This window comes from Daphnia pulex, chromosome 1, assembly GCF_021134715.1.
Source record: "Daphnia pulex isolate KAP4 chromosome 1, ASM2113471v1".
Lineage (NCBI taxonomy): Eukaryota > Metazoa > Arthropoda > Branchiopoda > Diplostraca > Daphniidae > Daphnia > Daphnia pulex.
The window spans coordinates 7,839,435-7,863,376 of record NC_060017.1 but is presented as its reverse complement, the minus strand read 5'-3'; the positions used below and the strand labels follow the sequence as shown (position 1 = coordinate 7,863,376).

Genomic DNA, 23,942 nt, shown 5'->3' with positions numbered 1-23,942 from the left:
CAAGGGTGTTGTCTCAATGGAAACTTGTTTCCGCCTTGTTCCTCATCCCTTCAAGGCCAGCTCGTCAAGGTTCACCAGTAGATTTACATATTTTTTTACAGTCCACAGCAGACGTGTGTTCTATTCACTCCCTGTTAGTTTTCTTCATAATCTGCAACTAGTAAGTTCAAAACTAATGAAACTTTATACGTCTTTAATGACAACTCAAGATTAATTTTTTGTTTGGTTTTTAGTGTCGCTAACGTGGGCTGGTGAAAATAATGATTACACAAAGGTGAGTTCCACTCTCTCTTAATTTTGTATTTCATATGCGTTTCATCAAATTATATTCACGGTGAATCCATTCGGCAATTTTACATTGACTGATTATAAGAAAATATTTTTCAAGTGACCTACTAAACTAAAAATTCTCAAATTTTATAATTGTTGTTTCAACTGACTGAATAGGAACTACCAACTGTATTGCCCGAAGCCGAATTCAATGCAATGACCGACGCCCAAAAATTGTAAATATTTCCCATTTTAATCTTTAGAAAATCAGGTTTTTATTTTGGATGGGAATTAAATTATCTGGCATTTCAAATTATTCAGGCGGGCTGCCATGAAGGGATTTGGTACGAATGAAGAAGCCATCATCGACATTCTTTGCTATCGATCCAACGCCCAGCGCCAGAGTATTTCGAAAGCATTCAAACTCCAATTCAATCGAGTAACCTTTAATTTTCTTATAAAATGAGATTTCATTGTTGATTGAAATGCGTTTGATTAACAGGATATCATTGCTGATTTCAAGAGTGAACTGAGTGGCAATTTCAAGAAGCTCATTTTGAGCATGATGATGCCACCGGAAGTACACTGCGCCAAGCTTCTAAACAAAGCAATGAAGGGAGTTGGCACTAATGAGGACGTTTTGGTGGAAGTCCTCTTCTCCCGCCCCTACGATGAGATAACAAGGATTGCTTTGGCCTACGAGTGTTGTAATATATTTAGATTCAACACATAGATTAGCAAAATAATAATCGATAATAATATTAAATTTTTCTATCGATTTCAATCAGTGTACAATACTCCCTTGGAAAAGGATGTCCGAGAAGGTAATCACATATTTTTCAAACGTGTCCAACCCTATTCCGTAATGTAATAGTAGCCTATCCTTTTAATAACTTATTCTGAATTAAAGATACTTCGGGGCCATTTCAACAATTGCTTCTCAACGCTCTACAGGTTCGGTCGTTTCCATTTTAATTAAACGTCCAATTTGTGATATTTATGGGGATGTATAAACATTTATAGAGAAAGAGTGATCAAACAAGTGGCCATGGAGATTTTGCTTATGATCCAGTTAAAGCCCAAGAAGACGCACGAAATCTTTACACCGCTGGTAAATATAACTCATATGGGGGTTTATCATTATTTATTACAAGTTTCAAATTAACTATTGTAGGAGAAGGAAAAATCGGGACAGACGAAAACGTCTTCGTAGACGTCTTTGGCTTTGCCGCCCAATGTCGTCGTCAGACTTCCGAGATGTTTAAAATGTACAAGAAGATTTCCGGAAAAACAATTGAACAGGCTCTCAAATCCGAAATGTCTGGAGATCTCTTGCATGGTCTTAAGGACATTGGTATGCCTCCGGTCATTGATTATTTGCGATCCCGTAGTCAAAATCAACTTTAAATTTAACACTTTGAACGTTTCAGTGGAAATTGTTCACAACCGACCAGCTTTTTTTGCCCACCGTCTGGAGCTAGCCATGAAAGGATTGGGGACAAATGACAGTGCTCTGATCCGCATCATCGTCGATCGTTCCGAAATTGATTTGGTCAACATCAAATCGGAATATGAGCGCATCTATTGCAAAACACTTCTTAGCTCAGTCCAGGTAAATGAATCTCTAAACTATTTCTGTACTTTACATGCACAATCTTTCTGACTGACTGACTTTTTAAAAATCTCAATATGCAACCTTTGCGATCTACAACATCGGCATTTTATAGAGCGAAACTTCCGGTGATTATCGTCGCGCTCTTATTTGTCTCATCAAAACTGCCGATGATTGATTTCACTGTTTACTTTTTCCAAGTATATTTTGTTTTGATGTACCAAATTTATTGTGATCGATCTTGTGTCCGTCGTTTTGGCCATATTCCTGATTGCTGCTGCAAATGCGGAGGCAACACTTCTGGAATTTTAATTTTTTCAATATCTCAATGTAATTGGGTGAAATATACAGACATATAGCCAACTATTACCTCTAACGTCTGTAGTTGTATTTATTATGCAAAGTGTGTACATCAATTATCGCAATAGTTCCTATTTTTCGGGTTACGTCTTCGTTAAGGTATCTATTTTGACCCGACCTTCAAAAACTGCCATTGATAGAAATAATAAAAATAACGATATAAGATTTACGAAATACCAAGAAATTACCCAACTAATTGAGTCTAAATTTTTTTTTTCTTTTTATTTAATGTTTATATAAAATTTCTTTCAGTTGGTAATAGAAAACATTTCTTAGTCCGAGATAGAATATTATCTAACATACATAGTATCATGTAACATGTCGTGATCCGGCCTATGTAGAGAGCATTTGATACTGCGTTGGGAAGTAATAAAATATGCCGATGATCTAGAGATGCCGTGTTTGTATGAAGTCGCTGTCTGTGTACTGCTAGGGTTACATGTTTTTCTTCCCTACATTTATAGGGCTGTTCGACATCTTTTTTAACATTTGTTGCCATCGTGGCAACGCAGCAACTCATGTATTTTTGTCTGCTACGAGTGACTTGTTTATTCTGTGAAATTTGAAAGTTTGTATTCAGATTAAAACAATCACAAAATTTTAAATTATCTAATTGATAGGTATTCTGCATAATGAATACTAAAAAAGGTTCTGTGAGTAGATGGTGCAAAGTGTGAAATTGCCGTAACCTGAAAAGTGCAAGTGTAAAACTGTATAGTTTACCAAAGGAGGGTGTAAGGCGAGACTTGTGGTTGGAGAGAATGAATTACATCATCCACACCAACTTGAAAAATATCTATGTGTGTTCGGATCACTTTGTTACAGGTATTTATAGGTTAATACTAACAATTATTGACTATTATCTTACAATTTGTGAAATGCTTACAGGAAAGCCGAGTGGAGAATTCCACAAAAAACATGTTGATTGGGCACCCTCTATAAATGTGGGATCAAATAAGACGAAACAATTTCTAGGTATTGCATTATTCATTTCATGTGTAAAAAACATTCCTATATGTTGTTTTAATGAATGAACTATTTTGTCATTACAGATGGTGATCATCAAGTACGTAACAATGTTGCTTTTGACAAGGCTGATACACCTCCATTGATAGATGTTGAAACTGCAACTGAAGATACCTCAAACAGTTTCGATGAAGATGTTGCATTAATTGAAGATACACTTCTAATAAGTGATTCTCATCCAATCCCATCCTTGAACGATGTAACAACAAGTACGGAAACTTTTGACATGACTTCAACTGCCGATGATGAAACTATCATAACGGTTGAAACCACCTTTGATGCATTGCGTAAGTAATGTTTTAAAATGTAATTTTGTAATTAATGAAAGTAATATTTTGGTTCATTACTTATAATTTTCAGCTGCATTAAATAATTCAAGTCAATCCATCAGGGACGTCGAATTTACTTCCGGTGATTCATCACTAACAACTTCAGTTTTCGTGTTCATCTGTTGTACCCTTACTGTAGTGTGTTTAGGTGAATAATTGTCATAATAAACCAAAAATTTTCAATAAATACTTGATGTATTAACCTTGGTTAACAGGGGCACAAACATATTACCATTTTCTTCGTAATAATTTAATCAAACACAACATTTTCACAAATGGAGATTTTCTTTTTTACAAAGGAAGGTACACAAATTGTATCTTTTCGCTCACTAGGGCCTACTGATTGAGGTTATATTGGAAAGTGCTGTTCTCTGAACTTGACTGTTACTAGGAACGACCGGTAAGTTATTTTTCTTTGCTTTTGCCGCTGCGGCTGCTACGGCACGAGCAGCTTTCTTGCAAGTGTCATACTTCCAAAGCTTTGTTATTCTTTTTGGGGGATTAGTTTGCGACTTGATGCACGATTCGTGGAATGTTTTTCTCTTGAAATTGTTGTCTGCACAAATAACTTTCCCAAATAACGTGTTTTGGCCTCAATACTAAGTCCACTGGCATAATTAGACAGTGACATAGTTAAACACTAACACTATAACGAACTAATATATAAATAAAACACATCACAACTTCAAAACAACCCCCTTTTCTATCACTATTTTTCAAAAAAATTCATATTTCGCAGAACAAACACAAGTCACTCGTAGCAGACAAAAATACATGAGTTGCTGCGTTGCCACGATGGCAACAAATGTTAAAAAAGATGTCGAACAGCCCTATATGTCTACGAGAAATGAAATGTCTTTTTCTCTGAAACCACTGGCTTCCTAATTCTGTGACTCAATTATTATCTGAATCGTGGTTTAAGACCTGTTTCTACTTCATTAATTCTTTTCTGTATAACAATGTAACTATAACCTGCAAGCAATATTTAAATCACGAATGTGAACAATAATAATTTGTGACTGGGCACAAAAAGTACCATAGGAGCACATAATCTGGCGATCCCGAAAATCTTTATCTATAAAGCGTTGTTATTTAGCTTAGATCTAAGTGTGTTTGTTTGTGTGCCACTGTGCCTATCTAATGTGCAACACAACTGGTATTTCATTACATTTTTCAAAAGATTGCGCAAGAGGGCGGTTGCATCAACCATCAAGCCGAGAGATGGCGCTTCGATCGCACTAAAGGAAAAGGGAAAACTCGCACAGCCGTGAAAACACACATGCGAGTTTCGTTCCGTAAGAGATTGTAATTGACGTCATTAATTGCTATACCATTTGGCAAAATGAGTGTGGACACTTTTGGGCCCAATTCGCAAACGCTCACGTTTCTCGACACCGAGGAAAATGATTTACTTGGGGCAGACACTCAGGGAACTGATTTCGATTTTCGCGATTTTACTTTGCCGAGTCAAACCCAGGCTTCACAAATTGATCATGCCAGCCTTCACAAATCAATGGGAAAACATCAGGTAAGAAATCCTGCCTGGTGAAACTTTGAAAACATTTCTGTAATTTGTGGTCATTTTCAGGCGAATGGGCTGGACACGATTGATTCTCAACTTGCTACTGCAATGAAAAATTTGAACGATCTCCAGTTTGAGGAAGAAGATGAAGAGGGCTATTACAGCAAAGATTTGCCACCACATGCATGCAAGTATTGCGGCATCCATGATCCTGGTTGTGTTGTAATGTGTAATATTTGCAAGAAATGGTTTTGCAATGGCAAAGGTAATACTTCTGGCTCTCACATTGTTAATCATCTTGTACGAGCCAAACACAAGGTAAAAATATTTTAAAAATATAAATCTTAATCCTTGTTTATAATCAAACTCTTAATTTTTCAGGAGGTTACATTGCATCGTGATGGACCGTTGGGTGAAACAGTTTTGGAGTGCTATTCTTGTGGAGTCAGAAATGTTTTTGTTTTGGGGTTCATTCCTGCTAAAGCAGATTCAGTTGTTGTGCTGCTGTGTCGCCAACCTTGTGCAGCTCAGTCATCATTGAAAGACATGAACTGGTTAGTTAAATTTACTGTGCTGTTTGTCATGTGTGGTTTTCTACTAACTTCTTCTTGCTAATAGGGACATTGAACAATGGAAACCACTTATAGCTGATCGTTGTTTCCTCAGTTGGCTTGTTCGAAGCCCTTCAGAGGCCGAACAGATGAGAGCTCGTCAATTGACGGCCCAGCAATTGAACCGTTTGGAAGAGATGTGGAAAGAGAAACCTGAGGCTAGTTTTGAAGACCTGGAACGTCCTGGCGTTGACGAAGAACCTCAGCACGTATTGCTGCGATATGAGGATGGCTATCAATATCAGAATATTTTTGGTCCGCTAGTGAAACTTGAAGCAGACTACGACCGACGAGTTAAAGAAGCCCAAACTCAAGACAACGTTCACGTTCGCTGGGATGTCGGTCTTAATAAAAAGACTGTCGCTTACTTTAGTCTTCAAAAGACAGATAGCGGTAATGCCTAATATTTATAGTTCACTAGTGTCCCTTCTCATATTTTTCGTTAATTCAGATATGAAACTGATGCATGGTGACGAATTAAGATTGCGTTACCTTGGGGAACTACACAAACCGTGGACTGGTTTGGGGCACGTGATTAAACTTCCAGACAACTACAGTCAGTCTAATATATAATAGTAATAATAATGATAATATAATATATAAATAACTATATTTTAGGCGAAGAAGTCGGAATTGAATTAAAGAATTCAAACGGAGCTCCTACAGAATGTTCCACAAATTTCGTCGTGGATTTTGTCTGGAAATCAACGTCTTTTGATAGGTAACATCCGATGAGCTCGTATTTCAAAGAGATCTAGTGACTAAGAAACATGTCTTTCAGGATGCAATCGGCCCTGCGGAAATTTGCAGTTGACGAAAGTAGCGTTTCAGCTTACATTTATCATCGTTTGCTCGGTCACGAGGTTGAAGATGTCGTATTCCGCCTACATCTCCCTAAACATTTCTCTGCTCCTGACTTGCCTGAGCTGAATCGATCTCAGGTATAAAATTTAGTTGTTACTTGATAGAACATAGAACATTCATTGCTTATCTCATAATGTTACGCTTTACAGGTTTTTGCTGTAAAACAAGCAGTTCAACGTCCATTGACATTAATTCAAGGACCTCCTGGTACCGGGAAAACGGTTACATCGGCCACCATCGTGTACCATTTGGCTAAACTAGGATCAGGGCCAGTATTAGTTTGCGCTCCGTCCAACATTGCTGTTGACCAATTGACTGAAAAGATTCATCGAACTGGTCTGAAAGTGGTCCGTTTGTGCGCGAAATCCAGAGAGGCCATTGATTCACCCGTCTCGTTCTTGGCCTTGCATAATCAAGTTCGATGTCTTGAAGGGTAAGAATTTACTTTGCGAAAATGTGTCATCGTGGGGCTAAAGTTAACTTCTATTATAGAGCTTCAGAGTTGCGAAAGCTGGTCCAGCTTAAGGAGGAAGTCGGTGAGCTTTCACAGGGAGATGAAAAGCGATACCGCATGTTAAAGCGACAAGCAGAACGAGAGCTACTCGAAGCAGCAGATGTATTAGCGTGCACTTGTGTTGGTGCTGGTGATGTTCGCTTGGCTCGCATTAAGTTTGCATCTATCTTGATCGATGAATCAATGCAAGCTACTGAACCTGAATGCATGGTCCCTGTCGTCCTAGGAGCAAGACAGGTAAGAATCCCTTGGTATTATGTGTTTTAGATTTTTATTAATTCAATGTTTTGGGTGTTTAGCTCATTCTGGTTGGAGATCATTGTCAGTTGGGCCCAGTGGTGATGTGTAAACCAGCTGCCAAAGCTGGTCTCTCGCAATCACTGTTTGAAAGACTGGTAGTACTTGGCATCCGGCCCTTCCGTTTGGAAGTACAGTACCGTATGCACCCAAGGTTGTCCGAGTTTCCTTCCAACTTCTTTTACGAGGGATCACTACAGAATGGTGTTTGCGCGGAAGACCGAATCCTTCGCGGGGTAGATTTCCCTTGGCCAATGCCAGATAGGCCCATGTTCTTCTACGTTACATTGGGTCAGGAGGAAATTGCTGGATCGGGTACGTCCTATTTGAACAGAACGGAAGCGTCAAATGTGGAAAAGATTGCTACACGTTTTCTTCGATCCGGAGTCAAACCAGAACAAATTGGCATCATCACACCGTACGAAGGACAAAGAGCTTATCTTGTACAGTACATGCAACATCAAGGATCACTACATGCTAAATTATACCAAGTAAGGGAATTCATATTTCAAAACCTTTTACGAAATCTTTAAATTTGTATTTTGTTTTTGAAGGATATCGAAATAGCTAGTGTAGATGCTTTCCAGGGTCGCGAGAAAGACCTCATCATCATGTCGTGTGTTCGCTCAAACGAGAACCAAGGAATCGGTTTTCTCAACGATCCCCGTCGTTTGAACGTTGCTATGACTCGCGCCCGTTACGGAATCATTATTGTAGGCAATCCTAAAGTGTTGGCCAAGCAGCCTGTATGGAATCACCTGCTTCACTTTTACAAAGAAAATCATGTTCTAACTGAGGGAGCTCTCAACAACCTCAAAGAATCCATGATGCAGTTTCCCAAGCCAAAGAAACCAATTAATAGTTTTAATCCTGGTCAGCATTTCATGTCCACAGCCGTCTACGACGCACGCCAGGTATGTTCGTATTCACAAAAGAATTATTTCAAATTATGTAGTGCTTGTCTGTCAAGGATCTTGTATTCTATTTTAAAATAATCTTATCATTTAAAGGCCATGGTTCCTGGTTCCGTCTATGATCGTTCGGGTGGGGGTCAACCACCAAACAACAATGGTATGAATACTTACATACCTCGAGCCACGGCCAATGTTGGAGATCCGTACAGCCGTTTGCACGATCCAATCGGTTACATTGCTCCAGAGAGGGCACAGGCCGCTCTTTCTGCTATGCCCGTTCCCTTGGGTGTCTTTATGAACATGACGCACGTCCCGCCTAGATTCCACGGCCAGCAGCAACAAGGGATGCATGGTTCATCCAAATCCAATCAGAGGCCAAAAGACAATGCCCGAGGAAGTGGGCCTCGCGCTGGCAAAGCCGCAAGCAAGGGAAGTTCTTCGCTGTTTACACAGTCACTTTCGCAGAATACACAGGATGTATCAACGCAGCCTTTCAGCCAGGGTGGCATGGCTCTCACCCAAGGAATGTCACAGGTACTAAATAATGCCAAGTTGAAAGGGTCGCGAAGGTATGCTTATCCATTTTAAATGTTCTTGTAGGGGATGTCGCAGACGGTCTCGGGCTTCGGAGCACTATCGCAATCGGGTCTATCCCAGTTAGATCCGTCACAAGACGCCTATATGTCATCAGATTATCAGTCGCAAATGGATGGACTGCTCTCTCAAGACTCGACGTATCAAGGGGGCCGTTCAGCCTTCTTCCGCCATGGCTCTCAATTCACGCAGGTAGGTTGATGAAGCGAATTTGTCTTACTCTTTGATTGAGCCTGTTGTTTTCAATCTAATGCCGACCTTTTCTTAGCCATACTGAAAACTGTAAGGCGTTGCAGTAATAAAAAAGACCCTAAGAAAATTGACGATGACGACGCCTGGCGGCAGCCGACCGTATTTGAATTCATCTTGCAGTTAAAGATAAAAGAGAAAAGGGGAAATCCAACGTTCATCAACTGACAGCTCGAAAGACCTATGCCCATCTATCAAATGGCCTTCAACGTCGCACACCATAAGCAGCACTAGCAATCTGCCGTTGAAGCAAGAGAGCGGTGTCCAGACGAACGAGCCGATAACGGAGCTGATGGGCTTCAACAAATTAATGTCGAAAAATACGGGAAACAACTGCTATACCCATACCATCCAACATAGTGGACCCTACCTAAGTCTGTTTCTAGTGGGTTGGAAGCCAACACAAAATCCCTTCGACAAACGACGTTTTTTTTTCGATAGAACGTCACCCAAAATTAGAATGCTTCTTTTGTAGGCCCCTCAGTTGATAACGCGTTCGAAGCTTAGTGAACTGATTTTTTTGAATTGTTTATTTCTCTTGACTTGTTTTCTCTCCAGTCGACCAATGCTTTCTCTGTTTCCTTTCACGCTCTTCAGCTTTCTTCACCTTATGCTTTTACATGCAAGTTTAGTTGTCCATTCATTTCGCGAGGATTAGTGTTGGGTTACTGGATGTTCTCACTTTGCTGTTGCCGAGCCCTTTAATAGCGCTCTTTTGTAGGAAGCAATTTCACATCGTGCGTTTTCTTTCCATCTTGACGGAGAAAATCAGATGGAAAGAAGATCAGAATACACTTTGTTTCACGGGAAATCATCGAGTGCGTTCTTTCTTTTAAATATTCAAGCTAACTCTGTTGTGCATAAAAAAATGACTGATATTTTTGTTTGGCAATCAACTACATAGTTATGAAACATTGTCTTCGTCTTCTCAGTGTTGCCAATGAAATTCTGATGATCCTGTAAGCAATTTCCAACTCAGCTGAAGGCTGGTGAGATCCACTTTACCACTAGGAATATATTCTTTAAAAGTGTCCTCGGCGTCTGCCATTTAGTTCCAGCCTATCACCAAAAACAACAATCCTTAAAAAATTTTAACACCAATTGGATAAGAAAGAGCCTTAAAATTGGATTAGTATTTTGATTGGATGTGAACAGGTCCGTGTATCACAAAATCAAAATTAAAGACATTACAGAAGGTGCCAACAAATTTTCGAAAGATAACGCGTATTAGTAAGAAAGATTTTGATACCCCATAACTCGTTGAAAGTGATGCTCAAAATCGAAGATGTTGTTTGTTTTTTAACATGTGCCTGGATAAAATAGAAAATATTTATGCAAGGAGAATAAAAGACTAAGAACATGGAATGCTTACCTGTCGAGTTTCTCCCAGAACGTCATTAGGGCAGCGCGATCAAGATGTCGTTTAGTTCGGGACAAAGAAATCACATTTACAGCCCATTTTGCTACATTCTGATCCAAAGGTATGTCGTCCCATTTAATATGAAAGGCGGAGACTGTTGTTTCAACGAAAAGAGTTTAAATCTCGAATTGAAATCATGGCGTATTTTAGCACAACAAACCTTGAACGAAGATTTCTACAGGGTTTCCAGTCCATGGCCAACCTTTAAATTGCCAAGCAGGGCCCATAACAAAGACGGCTACGACTCGATCCCAATCCGCGGGGGCTAGCTTCTGGGGACTGTCTATCACTCTACAAGAAAATAGTTCCATATTTAATCAACACATTGAGACTTTTAGTTAATAGAGAGCACACCGATAGGGCACCGTTAGATTTCCTTCTTTGCGTCTTTGTAAAAGGATCTCGTTGTCTCTTCGACAACCCTGCTGCCTTTTTTCTTCTGTGCTAAGAAACCTTTTCAAGAGAAAATTCATTTTTAAATCGACCAGAAAGTCAAACCTTTGAACTAATTTTAGCCTTACTTAAGATCTTGCAACACGTCCTTTGCGTTGAACATGGTGATTAGAGAGGAGTTGGCGGATGGAATAATAATGATTGGCGTTCGAGATACTCGCTTGGTCGGACCGGTTGAGGGACGTGGTTGAGCAACAGCTGTAGGGGCAACAGCAGTCGGTGCCGCAGCCTTGCGAGGTTGAGTACCTTCTGTCACCGACTTTAGCGTCATGCCGTGATACGTACCAGTGGTATCAATTTTGAAACCCTCCGTTTCTAATAATAGCAAGAAAAATTTTATTTTATTGTTCAATTAATTGCGTTCGTCTATTTACCTTCTTTCCCTCTGAATCTTTCTTGGTCGTAACGACTGTAAACTGGGCCTTGCTGTTGAACAGGAGGTCCCATTCCAGGAGGGGCACCGCCTGGTGGAACGACTGCTCGTCCAGCTCCTGGTGGAATTGAGCTGTGACCTCTTAGCTTACCATCCTCTCGAGCTTTAAGACCTTGCAGGATAGCAAAGATATTTTTCGAAAACACCTAGGACACATTTAAAGGTAAAATGAATGTACTTTACCAAAACGAATCTAATTGAATGCCGCATACCTTTCCAGAGCTTTGAAGGACTGAAGTCCGATTTCTCCATTGCCTCTCGCGGTTTAAGATATCCTTCGTGACATCAAAATCGTAATCTAGCATCCCTCTCAGTTCAGACGAGGAACTTCCTGCCAAACCGAGAGAAGTTCCAAGCCCTAGGCCCATATCTTCTGTGTCACCCTTGATAGTTTTTCGTTTGTTGGCAATACGTTTGGCTTTGAGTGAGGCAATTGTTTCAATTGACATGGCCTCTGATAAAGACCTGAAAAGGGGTGTACAATAAGAATATGGTCTCAACATTAAAAAATCTTTTTTTGTTCTTACTGGATTTTGTTCACATTGATCAGACTGTCTTGGCGGGGAGCTTCGAGACGAGCAGCCAGCACTTCTTTAACTCTCTGCATCTGTTGGTCTTCCAAACGTGGTTTCTTACTTGCAGGTACTTCATTATCATCACCACCAATTCCACTTCCTGATCCTAAACCTGATCCTCCAGCTTGTGCAGTTCCTGCAATTCTGCGAACTTGAATTGGGATTTCAATGGGAGCTGCCTTGTCAATGGAAGCTGAAGCAGCAGTTTCTCCATTGAGATATGCCAGCAGGTCTTTACGATCTGGACGACGTACAACTGGAATGCTGTCAGCAGCTGCTTGACGTACATACACTGGATGCTGGAGTTGTACATTTTTCAGGAGAAACAGTAAACATTCCAAGGTATAATAATCTCTAGGAGCACCATCCTTTCCAGAACTATTTAATGCAAAAGTAAATAGGTATCTTTATTTAATTGGTAATGGTTTAATATTGTATTTACCCGTATATGAGGTAGTTTGTCTTGACGGTTTTCGGCCAAGAAAATTCACCAAAAATGATTTGACCCTCACGCTCAATAATTTCCTTTTTGTTGACATTGAACTGACGTAGTAAACTCAAAGGATCCGCCATTCTTCACGTTTATTTATGATTCGATAACCTTAAAAAAAAATTGACAAGACTTTTGCTTTTGCTTATTATTTTGAGGTCGGAACGCAAGCATTTGTCGATTTCTATGTCGTCTGCTGTTGCCAAACCGTCGTTTCAACCGCGTCAAGTCCGTCAACGAATATTTTTTCACAGATTTTTCACTTTTGAAAATCTTGACAATCACATTCAAGGATTAAAAATAAATTATTATTACATAAAAAACGTCAAACATAATCGCACTTACAAGAGCAAGTATGAGACGCGGTCGCGCCGTCACGGAACCAGAGAACGAACATTTTTTATGTGTTTTTATATCCTTTCAAAAGTCTACCACAGAAGAACATTCAAAAATATAAGAGCATAAAATAATAAAACACATAGAAATTACATATTGAATCTTTTTTGTTAAGTTTTCTCATTTTTAATGAGATGTTTCTAATTTATTTCTGATTTATTCCACTTAATCGACACATTTATCGCAATCGGCAACGCTGTGTTTATTGCAATGGTGGCTTTTCACCAAAAAACTGTCTGAGGAAACTGACTGAAACATTCGTAGAAAACCATCAGTTTATAACGTGTTGTTAGTTTCTTGACAATTATTGGTAATTGAATTGAATTCAGACGATCAAACGTCAAAACATTTGTTGATCTTTCCAACATGCCCATGCCGGCCTTGCCGCTAAACCATCAGGTACAGACGAAAATTTGTACCACCGGCTTCGTGAACCATAATTCGCAACATTTCGTTATTGTTTTAGAATGCTGTTGAACCAATGCAAGTGGACGTATCTGAAGAAAATGAAAATGCTGAAGAAGAAGCCTATATTGTTGAGAATCCCACTTTGGTACTGAACTTCTCTCGAGATACTTGTTTGTTTTACTCTAACAGTATTCATCAGCTAAAAGTATTAATTAAAAAAATATATCTGTTGTTTTCAGGACATCGAAACTTTCACAAGCAGCTATCATGGAATGGCAAAGCTATCACGTCTAATGTTTATTGCTGATCATTGCCCATCTTTGAGAATTGAAACACTCAAAATGGCCATTGTAGCAGTTCAAGAGACATATAATGTCACACTTTATCAACTTTTACACAGGAAATTACAAGAGGCAATAACTGGGTATGATCCTTGATATGTTAACTAAAGAATAGGAATCTGATGTTTGTTAAATTGCTTTATAGGCTGACACCTGCTCAGGTTCAAGCTTTGGAACTTCCAAGCTATGACTTGGCTTGGGCTGAAAGCAAGATGAAGAAAGCTGCTCTAAAATTGGAGAAACTTGATACTGATCTGAAAAACTATAAAGCAAATTCCATCAAAGAGAGCATTCGTCGCGGTCATGATGACTTGGGAGACCACTACCTAGATTATGGTGATATGTCTAATGCATTGAAATGCTACTCAAGAGCCAGAGATTACTGCACAAGCAGCAAGCATGTAATACACATGTGTCTCAATGTCATTAAGGTATTTTTCCTCTTTGATTTACTATCAAATTGTTATTTGATTTATTGTTCCTCTGATGTATAGGTTAGTGTTTATCTTCAAAACTGGTCACATGTTCTTAGTTACGTCAATAAAGCAGAGTCAACGCCAGATTTCGCCGAGGTAAAGTTTCGATTATAGTTAAATTCAACGCAAAATTCTATTATTGATGTTTTTTGTGTCGTGTTCAGTCTTCAAACAGTAAAGATGGTGGCCAAGCATTAGTGACTCATTTGCAATGTGCAGCTGGACTTGCTGAACTTGCGACTAAGAAATACAAGTGCGCAGCCCGGCATTTCCTGCAGGCCAACGTTGATCACTGTGACCTTCCCGAATTGCTTTCGCCGTCTAACGTTGCCGTGTTTGGAGGTTTATGTGCTCTCGCTACTTACGACAGGGCTGAACTTCAAAAACACGTGATTTCTAGCAGGTATTTCACTCCCGTGGGAATATCGTTGATTAAAGTAATCAAGATAATTACCTCTTCTTTTTTAGTTCTTTCAAACTTTTTCTGGAACTGGAACCGCAGTTGAGAGACATAATCCACAAGTTCTATGAATCTAAATACGCCTCCTGCCTAAAGCTTCTAGAAGAAATGAAGGTATTAAGACACTGACCAGACGTAAAAGATGATTTGTGATAACAACTGGACATTAGAAAGAAAGTTTTTAACCCACCTTTATGTTATTTGCAGGATAACTTGTTATTGGACATGTATCTCGCCCCCCATGTGCCTGCGCTATATACGAAAATCCGAAACCGAGCTTTGATTCAGTATTTCAGGTAGAGAAATCCCTTGCGGTTGATTTTGTTTGTTGAATTTCATTTTTATCCTTAATTCTCCTCCCGCAGTCCTTACATGTCAGCGGATATGAGACGAATGGCAGAAGCGTTCAATACCAGTGTTTCAGCATTAGAAGACGAGCTGATGCAATTGATTCTCGACGGACAAATCCAGGCGCGAATTGATTCTCACAATAAAGTATGTATTATTTTGAGCACAAGTTTTCTTCTTCTTGGAGGTCCCCCCCCCCCCCCCCCTCCCAGAAACTAATTTTCCTTTTGTGTGTTAATTAGATCTTGTTCGCTAAAGACGCCGACCAACGCAGTTGCACTTTTGAAAAGTCGCTCAATTTGGGCGAGGAATTCAAGAGAAGAACTCGATTGCTCGTTATCCGTGCCGCAGTCTTGCGCAATCAGATACATGTCAAAGTAATTTGAGTTCCATGGTATATACCATTGCTCAGGCTATAGACTTCCCATTTTTGACGACTTTTTGGTTGCAGAGTTCTCCCAGAGATAGTGGAGGCCAAACGACGGAAGTTGCTATTCCATCATCCAGTGGCTCGTCGCCTCGCAACTGAACTTTATATCCCCGGCAACAAAAAAGTAAAATCTGCTTCACCGAACACTTGAATCCTTGTCAACTTGGTGTTCAATTTTTTCTATTTTGTATCGTGTACAATTGCTGGATTTACCCTCCACTATACTCGTTTTTTTTTTTTTCTTCTTTCTCTCTTCTGGTCGTGAGGGACGAAAGTTTGTTTCGGTCTCTTGGTTTGATAACAAGCTGTGTTGCGTGATTTATCCTCTCACCTTTTTTTTTATTTTATTTTTTTTTTCCTCTGGTCGAGAGATGTGAGGGTATATCTTAATTTATGGCATCGTAATTAGTGTTGTCTTTTGAGATGATATCCATAACCAGCAAAGAGACACAATACAGATTGTTTATAAAATTTTAACGAAATTTGGGATATTTGTACATGAAAGAGGAAAGGAGGAGGGTCATATCGGGCGAAAACGTGCCGCTGATATTGCCATTGGCAATAATTGGTTCTCTTATTCGTTACTAGATGTATGGCACGCCGAAAGGGTCACAAACAAAATGTTTAAATTTTTTTAAAAAGTTTTGGCACAACGCCATCTAGCGGTAAAATATAGAAATACATGCAAAATTCCCTTTTCTTGCTCCAAAACCCAAAACGCGAAATTTTCTTCGCTTATTCGTCAGAACGTTAAGCCAGTTAAGCTAGCTTCGAAAATTACCAATGATTCATAGGTAAACTCGAGTGATTTCGTCTGTAATAACTTGTCGGTGATGTGAATCTGTATGTGTTGGATAACCTTAATGTTTTTGTTTTTCATCAACTCACAGTCAAGTCAGAGTAAACTTGAAAGTCGTGCAACCTGCTGTCAACTATTTTTTTCAAACTCATTGTATTCTACTGTGTCATCGAAATGATACAGGTAAAAAACTAAACCAACACTAGCTTTATTTCATGCTAAAACATATATTCTTCTCATGTTTTATTAGGATTAATCTTAATTATCGGCTGTTTCTATTGAACTTGCTAGATCACCGACCCCAGCATGGAACAATCTCTCATTCCATCTTATCTTGGATAACTGATTGGTGATTTCATGTGTAGATTAGTTCCCTTGTTTACTGAACTTTATTAATTGCAGTCTAATATGAATTTTTGTTTTATTTACAGGTTTCTAAATTGGCATGACTGACTTTATGAGAAGTTATGTCCTTTCAAGAAAAAGGACTTACAGTCAACAAGATTCCTTGTTTGCTAACCTGTTGGCTGCTACCCTTGAATCTCCCTATTTGTCAACACCAAAAAAAGAGGTTAAATATTGTGATCATGCCTATCATCATTGTAAGTTGTGTTTACATTGAATTTTGAGAAGTTGTCATACTAATAGAAATTTTAACGATTGTTTGGTTTCTTATTTAGATGATGCCTATAAGACCAAATGTGGGGCATCTGGTTATCACTCCAAAATGAGGTAATGACCACACGTTCAACGCGGATCATTCGCTTTGTCATCGAACTTGACTCATTCCATCTTCTGGATTGCTTAGGAAAGCTGATTGGTGTTACCTGTGTAACTTCATTGTCATGTCACTGAATTTAAATTTTGTTTACATTTTGTTTCTTGATTTAGCCATTTAGGTAATGACCGAGAAGATGCGGCCTACATGAACATCATTTAGGCGGCCAGCATCATTCGACTTCTACTACCCTGCTCTCAACACAGCACGGAGTTTTACCCTTAGATTTTTGGCTGTTCGCGATGTGTGATGGCGTTTCCTTGGACGAGATGATGATTTTGGCGAGAAAAATATTGCGTGAGTAATATAATTAAAACTGTTTAATTATTCTTTTACTTATTTTTAAAATGTTTTTTTTTTTTTAACCTTCGGGTTCCTAATTATGAAAAGTAGTCAACGAGGTCCCTTACTCCCTTGTTTGATAACCCAATGGCTGCTACACTTGAATCTCCCTATTTAGCTCCTTACACTGCCCCTCTTGATTTGAGGTATTGCTTTTTGTCGCTACAATCTTATTGAAAATTATTGTCATCCAAATAAATGTTCATTCTGCTTACAGGATAATCCTTCGCTACTGATCATGGACTCCATTGGTGAAACTGAAAACCGACTAGAGAATGCTGTAATCCAAGACTGATAAATTGTGTAGTTAGATTAAATTACAAGTGCATTTCTGGGCTCCCTTCTTTTCTGTGGCCCCGTTTCCCTATCTAACCACTAACCAACGCCCGCCGGTGGTCACTCACCCGCTGTGAAACCAGGAGGAGGGGAGGGCTCTGGTTGAACGGGGACTTGGAAGGCGCATGATCCGACGAAAACTTTTAGAGGGTCATGAGTCTAACCCGGAAGCCTATTATGACTAATCGCTCCCCAGTAAAACTTGCCTCGCACTCTTCTCTCTTCTTCCATTTCCAGGTAATCTCCCTGGATCTACGCCGACACTGCATGTGCGAGTTTTAGCAAGCAATCCGCCACCCAATTTGACAAAAAGTGATAGTTTGTTTTCACGGAAATTTCGTCAGACGGTTACAAAATTTCTAATTCAACAATCTCATGTAGAAAATTGTCATCTAGTCTACTGGTGCAAATTGTGATTCTTTAAGCTTGATTAATTTAGGTGATTTGTTGAAAGCAAATGTGGGTAGCTAAACAATTGAACTAATCCACTTTTTCTGAATATTTTGGTTTTAGATCACTTTGTTGTTTTTAGATTTTCTTGTGATCTATCTTCAAAATATTCTGAAAAAGCGAATTAGTTCAATTTGTTGGCAACTCACAATTTTTTTAACACATCTCCTAAATAATCAAGCTTAAAGAATCGCAATTTGCACCAGTAGACTAAATGCAAATTTCTACATGAGATTGTTGAGCTAGAAATTTTTTAACCGTCTTGACGCAATATCCGTGAAAACCAACTATCACTTTTTGTCAAATTGGGTGGCGGATTGCTTGCTAAAAAGCCTCGCACAAAAAAAATTGTCTTGAACCGGACGCTCTGTTTAATGAATTGTTTATTTTGTAAGTGTTCCAGAATAAAAATGAGTTTTACAAATTATAAAGTCAATATATTTATATAACAATAATATTTACATATTACATTTAATTAACATTTGTGGGGAAATGGGGGTTTAAGGAATGGATGTTGGTGGAGGTTATGGGGTTTGAGGAATAGATGTGGTTATATAGGTTGGTATATGGATATGATAGACAAAGGATTTTATTTCTACCTTATTAAAACAAACCACGACTTCTTCTAGTTAATGAAAATCAATTGCCCACCCTCAACCCCCAATCTCCTCCTCGCTGATTTCCCAATCGCGAAGGCATGTTTATTATTTGTTCAACGTAAAAATTCCCCGTATTACTATTTTTTTTTCATTCTCAACATATAAACGGTTAACTTCATAGACGCAAATAGCAATTAGACAAAATACTGGATGTAACTTGTGCAGCACAACACCAGCGATTCAACACCAAGGAACTTTTCTGTTCCTTTTCAACATATAAACGGTTAACTGCATAGACACAAATAACAATTAAAACTGGATGTAACTTTTGTGCACAACATCAGCAGTCCGGCACCAAGGAACAGCAACAGCATAACTCGATGCAAAAAATCTTTCACCAGTTTAGGCAGGCCATGTTGGACAGCAACATCACTGCTACGTAAACATAAACCTATGACCAAAATGAAATAAATGTTTAATCAATGGAAATGTTGTATAAAATAAAAATCACTTCAAATGGAGTTCACCCAAATAATCTATGGCAACACTATCTGATAACTCTAGTTTAGTTTAAACAAAAATTTACATGAAACTAGATGACTCATTTAAGATTTTAATACAAATTCATTTGAAATTTGTAGTGCTCTGCAGCGAAACAAAAACATTCTTCTACAGTGTCTGCCTTTCTTGTTAACCAATTCCCCTTAAACAACCCATAACTCAATTTACATATAATCGAAGGAAAGAGCTGCTGACATGATGAAATCCCCAAATGTTAAAATTAAACAATGTAAGCAATTATTTACAGTAGTCCAAGCATGATACTTCCCAAGTTAGAACTTATAATTGTTATCAAATACCATTTCAAGGAGTCTTTTTGCAGTTCTATTAGATGTCCAACATTTCGGCAACCACAATGCAGCATGATCCAGCGTCAACTCAGATATGGCTGATCCCCAGAAGACTTAAAGCATGGGACTCTCCCACACTCCAGGACAACATCAGCACCAAAGACTGCATGCAACAGCTCAATTTAATCACACCTTTCACTGGATGACTGCAACCAATCAATGCGCACATTAGACTAAAACAAAGAAGCGCAGACTTCACCTAGCTATTGAAAACCAAATCAAGTTCAAATTACCAATTCAAGAAGTTTTCCTGCATTTACACTTGGGATAGCACCAGCTCAATAAACTGAATGCAGAAGCTGCAACTCAACCATGACTTGATCACACCTTTCACCATCTGGCTGCAACAAAACCACATTAATGATACTACAGCCATGAAGCTCAGACTTTGTCGTGTTCTAAATTTCTGCTACAGTTGAGCAAAGCGATCTCCATCTCCAACCTGAAAATCAACTAATAAAAGTAAAACCTATTGCATTATTGCAGGGAGATTGATCAACAAATTTACTTTACTAGCTCTGAAGTGTTTCTGCACGAGACGTACAGCTAACAATGGCCGACATTTCGACAAAATGGACAGCAGTTTCGACACGTCATCACATTTGGCCAAGTGAAATTTCGACACGTCATCACATTTGGCCAAGTGAAATTATATGCCAAATTTTGCCTGTAAATTCAGACAGAGACGTCAAAGATTAATTAAATTTAAGAAATCCAAACTATCATTACCAATTACGTTTAATGGCAAAAAATGTAGATCGACATCAATCAACTTGGAAGACAAGCATGTTTCAAGTCAGCGTCTCGGAAACAAATGGCAAATATTTGTTCCTCACGAAGACACTCGCGCCACCTGGCGGATGGGGGGACAATCCGCCGTTATGGCGAGAACTCCACCGACAATATAGAACTATGTATGGCACGCCGAAAGCGAAAGGGTCACAGGTGCACAGATTGTTTTGTTTCAAATGTTGGCATCCACGGCCCTCTGTTGAGAATATCGACAACTTCATGAACCATCTCGCCATCTGTTGAAAACGCCGGCAATGTAACCCCACTCACCTCACAACCCGCAACCGTAAGAAAAAAGGTAGAATACAAGCCTTCGGGTATAAAAAAATAATAATAATAATAAATAACAGCACCTGCACCTCGATACTTTTATACAATTGAGAGTTTTATGAGAGTTGCTCCTCATTCATGATTTTGTATACAGTAGTTGGATTAGTTAAGCTTGAACAGCATTGAACACGTTATGTCTAATTCTGTCATATATATTTATATGTAAATTTTTTGAAATATATTACATGATTTCTTATTTTATAGGAGGAACCAACATCATCGTTTATAAGAAAACTGTCAGATTGATTCTCTCGACATTGAAATGATTACGATCGGGGGATGACTCAGAGTCTGTGAACGAGGGTGAATGCGATGAATAGAAATGTACAACAAATGGACGACATGGACGACGACGATAATCGGCACGAACCACTCGAAATGTCGCCGATGGGGTCAGGTTGTTGGTCCGGCGACGGAATAGCGGTCGTGATCAGAGATGAGAGTGAGCGTTGGACTCCAGGTGCTGGACTAGACAGTGACGAAGTTTGCCAGACGAGTCGGTACTGGACGGGGACCGTATTCCAAGCTTGAAGCCTATGCAAAATCCAATTCAGCGGGAATTAATATGCTGGGCGGGGATTCCATTTGACAGAAATATTCCTTATACCTGATGGCCATGACATTCAAGCCACTTGGCATGGCCAAAACCTGTTTGTCGTTGCTGCTGTCCGGGCAGAGGACGTTAATAACGGCGCCCAGTTGGCTGGGCCACTTGTCGTCGTAGTAGTGCAATGTCAAATTCCATTCCTGACAGTCCCCTGTTGTCACCGAAAATTAAAGGGTTGTCGATTAAACTCGCAGTGCAGACGCAAACTATATATACCTTGACCGGGCGTGTGGATGGTGGCCGTCCATAATTCCGTCGGTTTCACCGTGGCAATCCACAGGCAGTCGGTGTGGTGGTATCCCTCGTTGGTCGATCGCTCCTTCAGACCGAACATGGGCGACGAAATGGAACCTGTTTTCATCATCATCAATTGAATGAGACAGTCAGCACAGACTCAAATATTTAGAATCAAGTCAAAAGAGAGACGGACCGGTGGGCGATTCCAGGAAAGTTTCCGACCCGCACTCGTGTCTAGTCGAGAAACGGTAGCTCAAATCCACCGCCAAATCTGGCTGGCCAAAGCTGAACTCGACGACGTGGTGATGGACGGAGAGACGGGTGTTGGACGATAAGCTCACGGGTAGAAAAGCCTTTTTTTTTCGAAAAAATCAAACAAAAATGTATTGGAAGATTACACGTGCCGTGCCGACGTGTTTCGCCCGTCTCGGCCTCGAGGGGATTATAAATCGTGTGTGCTGTATATACCTGGATATTTCCGCAGAGGCAAACGATGGAGCGGTTCGACATGGAGAGGACGATGTGGTCGACGCTGTTGGTGTCGTTGGCCCGGCAGTGGCATCCCTGTCGATCGCACTCGGTGTAACAGCGCCCGTCGTCCTTCATCTGACTGGCCGTCACCTGGGCAATATTGCGAAGATTACAACACGATCAAATCCGACAGTGAAATGGAGTAAATGTACGGTGAGCGTGACGGATCTCCTCTCGTCGGGATCGAAAGTTGAAGTGCAATTGAACGGACCGACAACCGACCAAAAAATGGTCGAATCAAAGGAACTAGACAGACGGCCGTTGGGCGGGGTCACTTTCCCGTCAAAGAGGGCGTCGCATAGGGTTCCCGGAATTCGGAATCCTTCCAGCTCTGGATACAAGTGGGGAAAAAAGAACAGTCTCTTGAATCTTTCAAGTTCAGCTCAGAAATTTAAAAGAAAAAACTAAAATGAAATAAGGAATTTCAAATGGCAATATTACCGTTGAAATAGGCGAAAGCTCCTTCAATCACCTGGTCGGCTCCAGTGATGGGATCCATGCGGAATCGGATGGAGAGACTGGCGTTGTTGGACTGGATCAGGTACGGCTGATTGAATCTAACGTACAAAACTTTGCTTATTAATCGGAATGAAACTATTTGATGGTTCATCACCGGGGTGAAAAAGTAACGATTGACATATTCAAACAGAGTTTCCAAAGAGATCAAAGTTAACGCGGGAGAATATTTTTTTTTTTAATTTTCGCAATTGTATGTAAAGAAAGGAAAGAAAAATGAACCTGGTGTAAGAATTCCTGGACTTTTTCCAAGCCGGGCTGCAGATCTTTTGTCGCGGGGATGATGAACTCCATCTGACGTCAAGGGCCCCTTCGTGGATTTCCATAAAGGAAGTACAATCCGACCCGCTGGGCGTCCAGCAGGATGTTGTTGGATATTAATAATAATAAGATCGGCTCACATGGATATGTAATAAGTTGACTATTATGTCTAGTGCTGTAGTAGTTTCACAAGACTGCCAAACTTTTTCTTTGGCCAGTCTCCGCTCTATATCTCCATCAAGTAGACGTGCATATAGCAGAGATAGACGCAGCACTAAGTGTTTGATGAACAAAACAGCCAACCCCCCAAAACTTATTGCCCACCGACTCCCGCAGCAGTTGTATTATTTGCTGCTGCTCGGGTACAGCTTTTGGGTAAAGAGAGAAATGTTCAAATGCGGAAGCGGCTTATATTATTCCAGCAGCAGCAGTAAAGTCCATCTCTCTCGTTCCCCACTTTAAGACTATGGTTCTATAGTGTACGTACGTGATGTTGAACGTCAGCAAATTGATTTGGACGCTCTGGCCCGGTTGGACGGGGAACGTGAAGGAGCAAGGAGCCGGCCAAACTCGCCAGGCCGTGCTGGACGTGCTGAAGAAACCCGACCAGCGATTCATCATCGTTTCTCCGCCACCGCTGCCTCCTCCTGCACCGCTGGCGTTGGCCCGGATCACGTAGTCGCAAACAGCGTGAGCCTGTCGCTCCACAGCCCGGAAAGCCCCGCCTATGTGGAGAGACAACAAAAGTGCTGCTGAGGTATAGCGTGCGGGATCAAACGCGGGAGAAAGGCGACAGACAATCTTTAGACAGCCAGTCAAGCGGCCAGTTTTTATATGGCGACGGCCAAACTTTATTCTTAGAGAGAGAGAGAGATCCTTCAATAGGGGAGAGAGAATCCGTGCCGGTTCTTGGATTTTCCGGATCAAATGAATTGACGGAATATCGTCGCGTGATAGGATTGACGCGATTTATACGACCGTGAATTATATACACTGGCAGACACTTTTTTTGTCTTCCTATTCGCATGTATGAAACCGTGAACAGTTCAAGCGGAGAGTTT

The 23,942-nt window shown here is 40.1% G+C and overlaps 6 protein-coding genes and 2 long non-coding RNA genes across 12 annotated transcripts in view; 5 read left to right on the top strand and 3 right to left on the bottom strand.

The window, feature by feature from the left end:
- Nucleotides 1-44: 44 nt before the first annotated feature.
- On the top strand, nucleotides 45-2,245 carry LOC124188754 (annexin B10-like). The gene is made up of 11 exons (XM_046581588.1): nucleotides 45-160; nucleotides 234-274; nucleotides 448-506; nucleotides 592-709; nucleotides 773-977; nucleotides 1,059-1,094; nucleotides 1,181-1,224; nucleotides 1,294-1,381; nucleotides 1,445-1,624; nucleotides 1,701-1,882; nucleotides 1,998-2,245. Coding segments are annotated over exons 1-11 (1,017 nt in total). The 5' UTR covers nucleotides 45-159; the 3' UTR covers nucleotides 2,061-2,245.
- A 462-nt stretch (nucleotides 2,246-2,707) lies between these two features.
- Nucleotides 2,708-3,825, top strand: LOC124197441. Of its 2 annotated transcripts, XM_046593948.1 has the most exons (5): nucleotides 2,708-3,067; nucleotides 3,131-3,217; nucleotides 3,295-3,488; nucleotides 3,543-3,555; nucleotides 3,629-3,825. In XM_046593948.1, the coding sequence occupies exons 1-5, from the start codon at nucleotides 3,004-3,006 to the stop codon at nucleotides 3,751-3,753; spliced, it is 483 nt and encodes a 160-aa protein (XP_046449904.1). In that variant the 5' UTR covers nucleotides 2,708-3,003; the 3' UTR covers nucleotides 3,754-3,825. The 2 variants fall into 2 exon arrangements, with proteins under 2 accessions (XP_046449904.1, XP_046449184.1); XM_046593228.1 differs by having other exon boundaries at nucleotides 2,711-3,067; nucleotides 3,295-3,555.
- Nucleotides 3,826-4,760: 935 nt separating this feature from the next.
- On the top strand, nucleotides 4,761-9,973 carry LOC124197849 (regulator of nonsense transcripts 1-like). Its single transcript, XM_046593404.1, has 14 exons — nucleotides 4,761-5,125; nucleotides 5,186-5,437; nucleotides 5,501-5,673; nucleotides 5,738-6,123; nucleotides 6,182-6,286; nucleotides 6,349-6,451; nucleotides 6,512-6,671; nucleotides 6,744-7,027; nucleotides 7,087-7,345; nucleotides 7,408-7,896; nucleotides 7,960-8,319; nucleotides 8,416-8,853; nucleotides 8,920-9,105; nucleotides 9,182-9,973. The coding sequence occupies exons 1-14, from the start codon at nucleotides 4,940-4,942 to the stop codon at nucleotides 9,188-9,190; spliced, it is 3,390 nt and encodes a 1,129-aa protein (XP_046449360.1). The 5' UTR covers nucleotides 4,761-4,939; the 3' UTR covers nucleotides 9,191-9,973.
- LOC124197858 (parafibromin-like) lies at nucleotides 9,605-12,733 on the bottom strand. 2 transcript variants are annotated; one of them, XM_046593418.1, is made up of 10 exons: nucleotides 12,486-12,733; nucleotides 11,996-12,421; nucleotides 11,681-11,933; nucleotides 11,410-11,614; nucleotides 11,104-11,350; nucleotides 10,937-11,035; nucleotides 10,743-10,873; nucleotides 10,535-10,676; nucleotides 10,412-10,472; nucleotides 9,605-10,221 (listed from the first exon to the last, which is right to left on the bottom strand). In XM_046593418.1, the coding sequence occupies exons 1-9, from the start codon at nucleotides 12,614-12,616 to the stop codon at nucleotides 10,436-10,438; spliced, it is 1,671 nt and encodes a 556-aa protein (XP_046449374.1). In that variant the 5' UTR covers nucleotides 12,617-12,733; the 3' UTR covers nucleotides 9,605-10,221; nucleotides 10,412-10,435. The 2 variants fall into 2 exon arrangements, with proteins under 2 accessions (XP_046449374.1, XP_046449368.1); XM_046593412.1 differs by lacking the exon at nucleotides 9,605-10,221 and having other exon boundaries at nucleotides 10,304-10,472.
- Nucleotides 12,734-13,114: 381 nt separating this feature from the next.
- On the top strand, nucleotides 13,115-15,863 carry LOC124197871 (COP9 signalosome complex subunit 1-like). 2 transcript variants are annotated; one of them, XM_046593432.1, is made up of 11 exons: nucleotides 13,115-13,328; nucleotides 13,396-13,482; nucleotides 13,577-13,761; nucleotides 13,824-14,109; nucleotides 14,173-14,250; nucleotides 14,319-14,557; nucleotides 14,623-14,728; nucleotides 14,822-14,910; nucleotides 14,980-15,109; nucleotides 15,205-15,339; nucleotides 15,414-15,863. In XM_046593432.1, the coding sequence occupies exons 1-11, from the start codon at nucleotides 13,296-13,298 to the stop codon at nucleotides 15,489-15,491; spliced, it is 1,446 nt and encodes a 481-aa protein (XP_046449388.1). In that variant the 5' UTR covers nucleotides 13,115-13,295; the 3' UTR covers nucleotides 15,492-15,863. The 2 variants fall into 2 exon arrangements, with proteins under 2 accessions (XP_046449388.1, XP_046449397.1); XM_046593441.1 differs by having other exon boundaries at nucleotides 13,118-13,328; nucleotides 15,205-15,356; nucleotides 15,414-15,633.
- Nucleotides 15,864-16,751: 888 nt separating this feature from the next.
- On the top strand, nucleotides 16,752-17,143 carry LOC124189195. The gene is made up of 3 exons (XR_006872615.1): nucleotides 16,752-16,793; nucleotides 16,872-17,022; nucleotides 17,083-17,143. It is a non-coding gene; the product is annotated as an uncharacterized LOC124189195 (long non-coding RNA).
- A 1,946-nt stretch (nucleotides 17,144-19,089) lies between these two features.
- Nucleotides 19,090-20,157, bottom strand: LOC124190075. Of its 2 annotated transcripts, none has more exons than XR_006872940.1 (4): nucleotides 20,121-20,157; nucleotides 19,841-20,060; nucleotides 19,557-19,753; nucleotides 19,090-19,147 (listed from the first exon to the last, which is right to left on the bottom strand). It is a non-coding gene; the product is annotated as an uncharacterized LOC124190075 (long non-coding RNA). The 2 variants fall into 2 exon arrangements; XR_006873009.1 differs by having other exon boundaries at nucleotides 20,116-20,153.
- Nucleotides 20,158-20,865: 708 nt separating this feature from the next.
- LOC124205613 overlaps nucleotides 20,866-23,942 on the bottom strand; it is a 29,117-nt gene continuing 26,040 nt past the window's right edge. The window contains exons 10-18 of the mRNA XM_046603098.1: nucleotides 23,369-23,606; nucleotides 22,843-22,968; nucleotides 22,546-22,661; nucleotides 22,257-22,435; nucleotides 22,042-22,194; nucleotides 21,767-21,926; nucleotides 21,553-21,687; nucleotides 21,337-21,487; nucleotides 20,866-21,263 (exon numbers count right to left, since the gene is read on the bottom strand). Coding sequence (XP_046459054.1) covers nucleotides 21,014-21,263; nucleotides 21,337-21,487; nucleotides 21,553-21,687; nucleotides 21,767-21,926; nucleotides 22,042-22,194; nucleotides 22,257-22,435; nucleotides 22,546-22,661; nucleotides 22,843-22,968; nucleotides 23,369-23,606 — 1,508 coding nt within the window. The 3' untranslated portion in view covers nucleotides 20,866-21,013. The remainder of the gene's footprint in view (nucleotides 21,264-21,336; nucleotides 21,488-21,552; nucleotides 21,688-21,766; nucleotides 21,927-22,041; nucleotides 22,195-22,256; nucleotides 22,436-22,545; nucleotides 22,662-22,842; nucleotides 22,969-23,368; nucleotides 23,607-23,942) is intronic.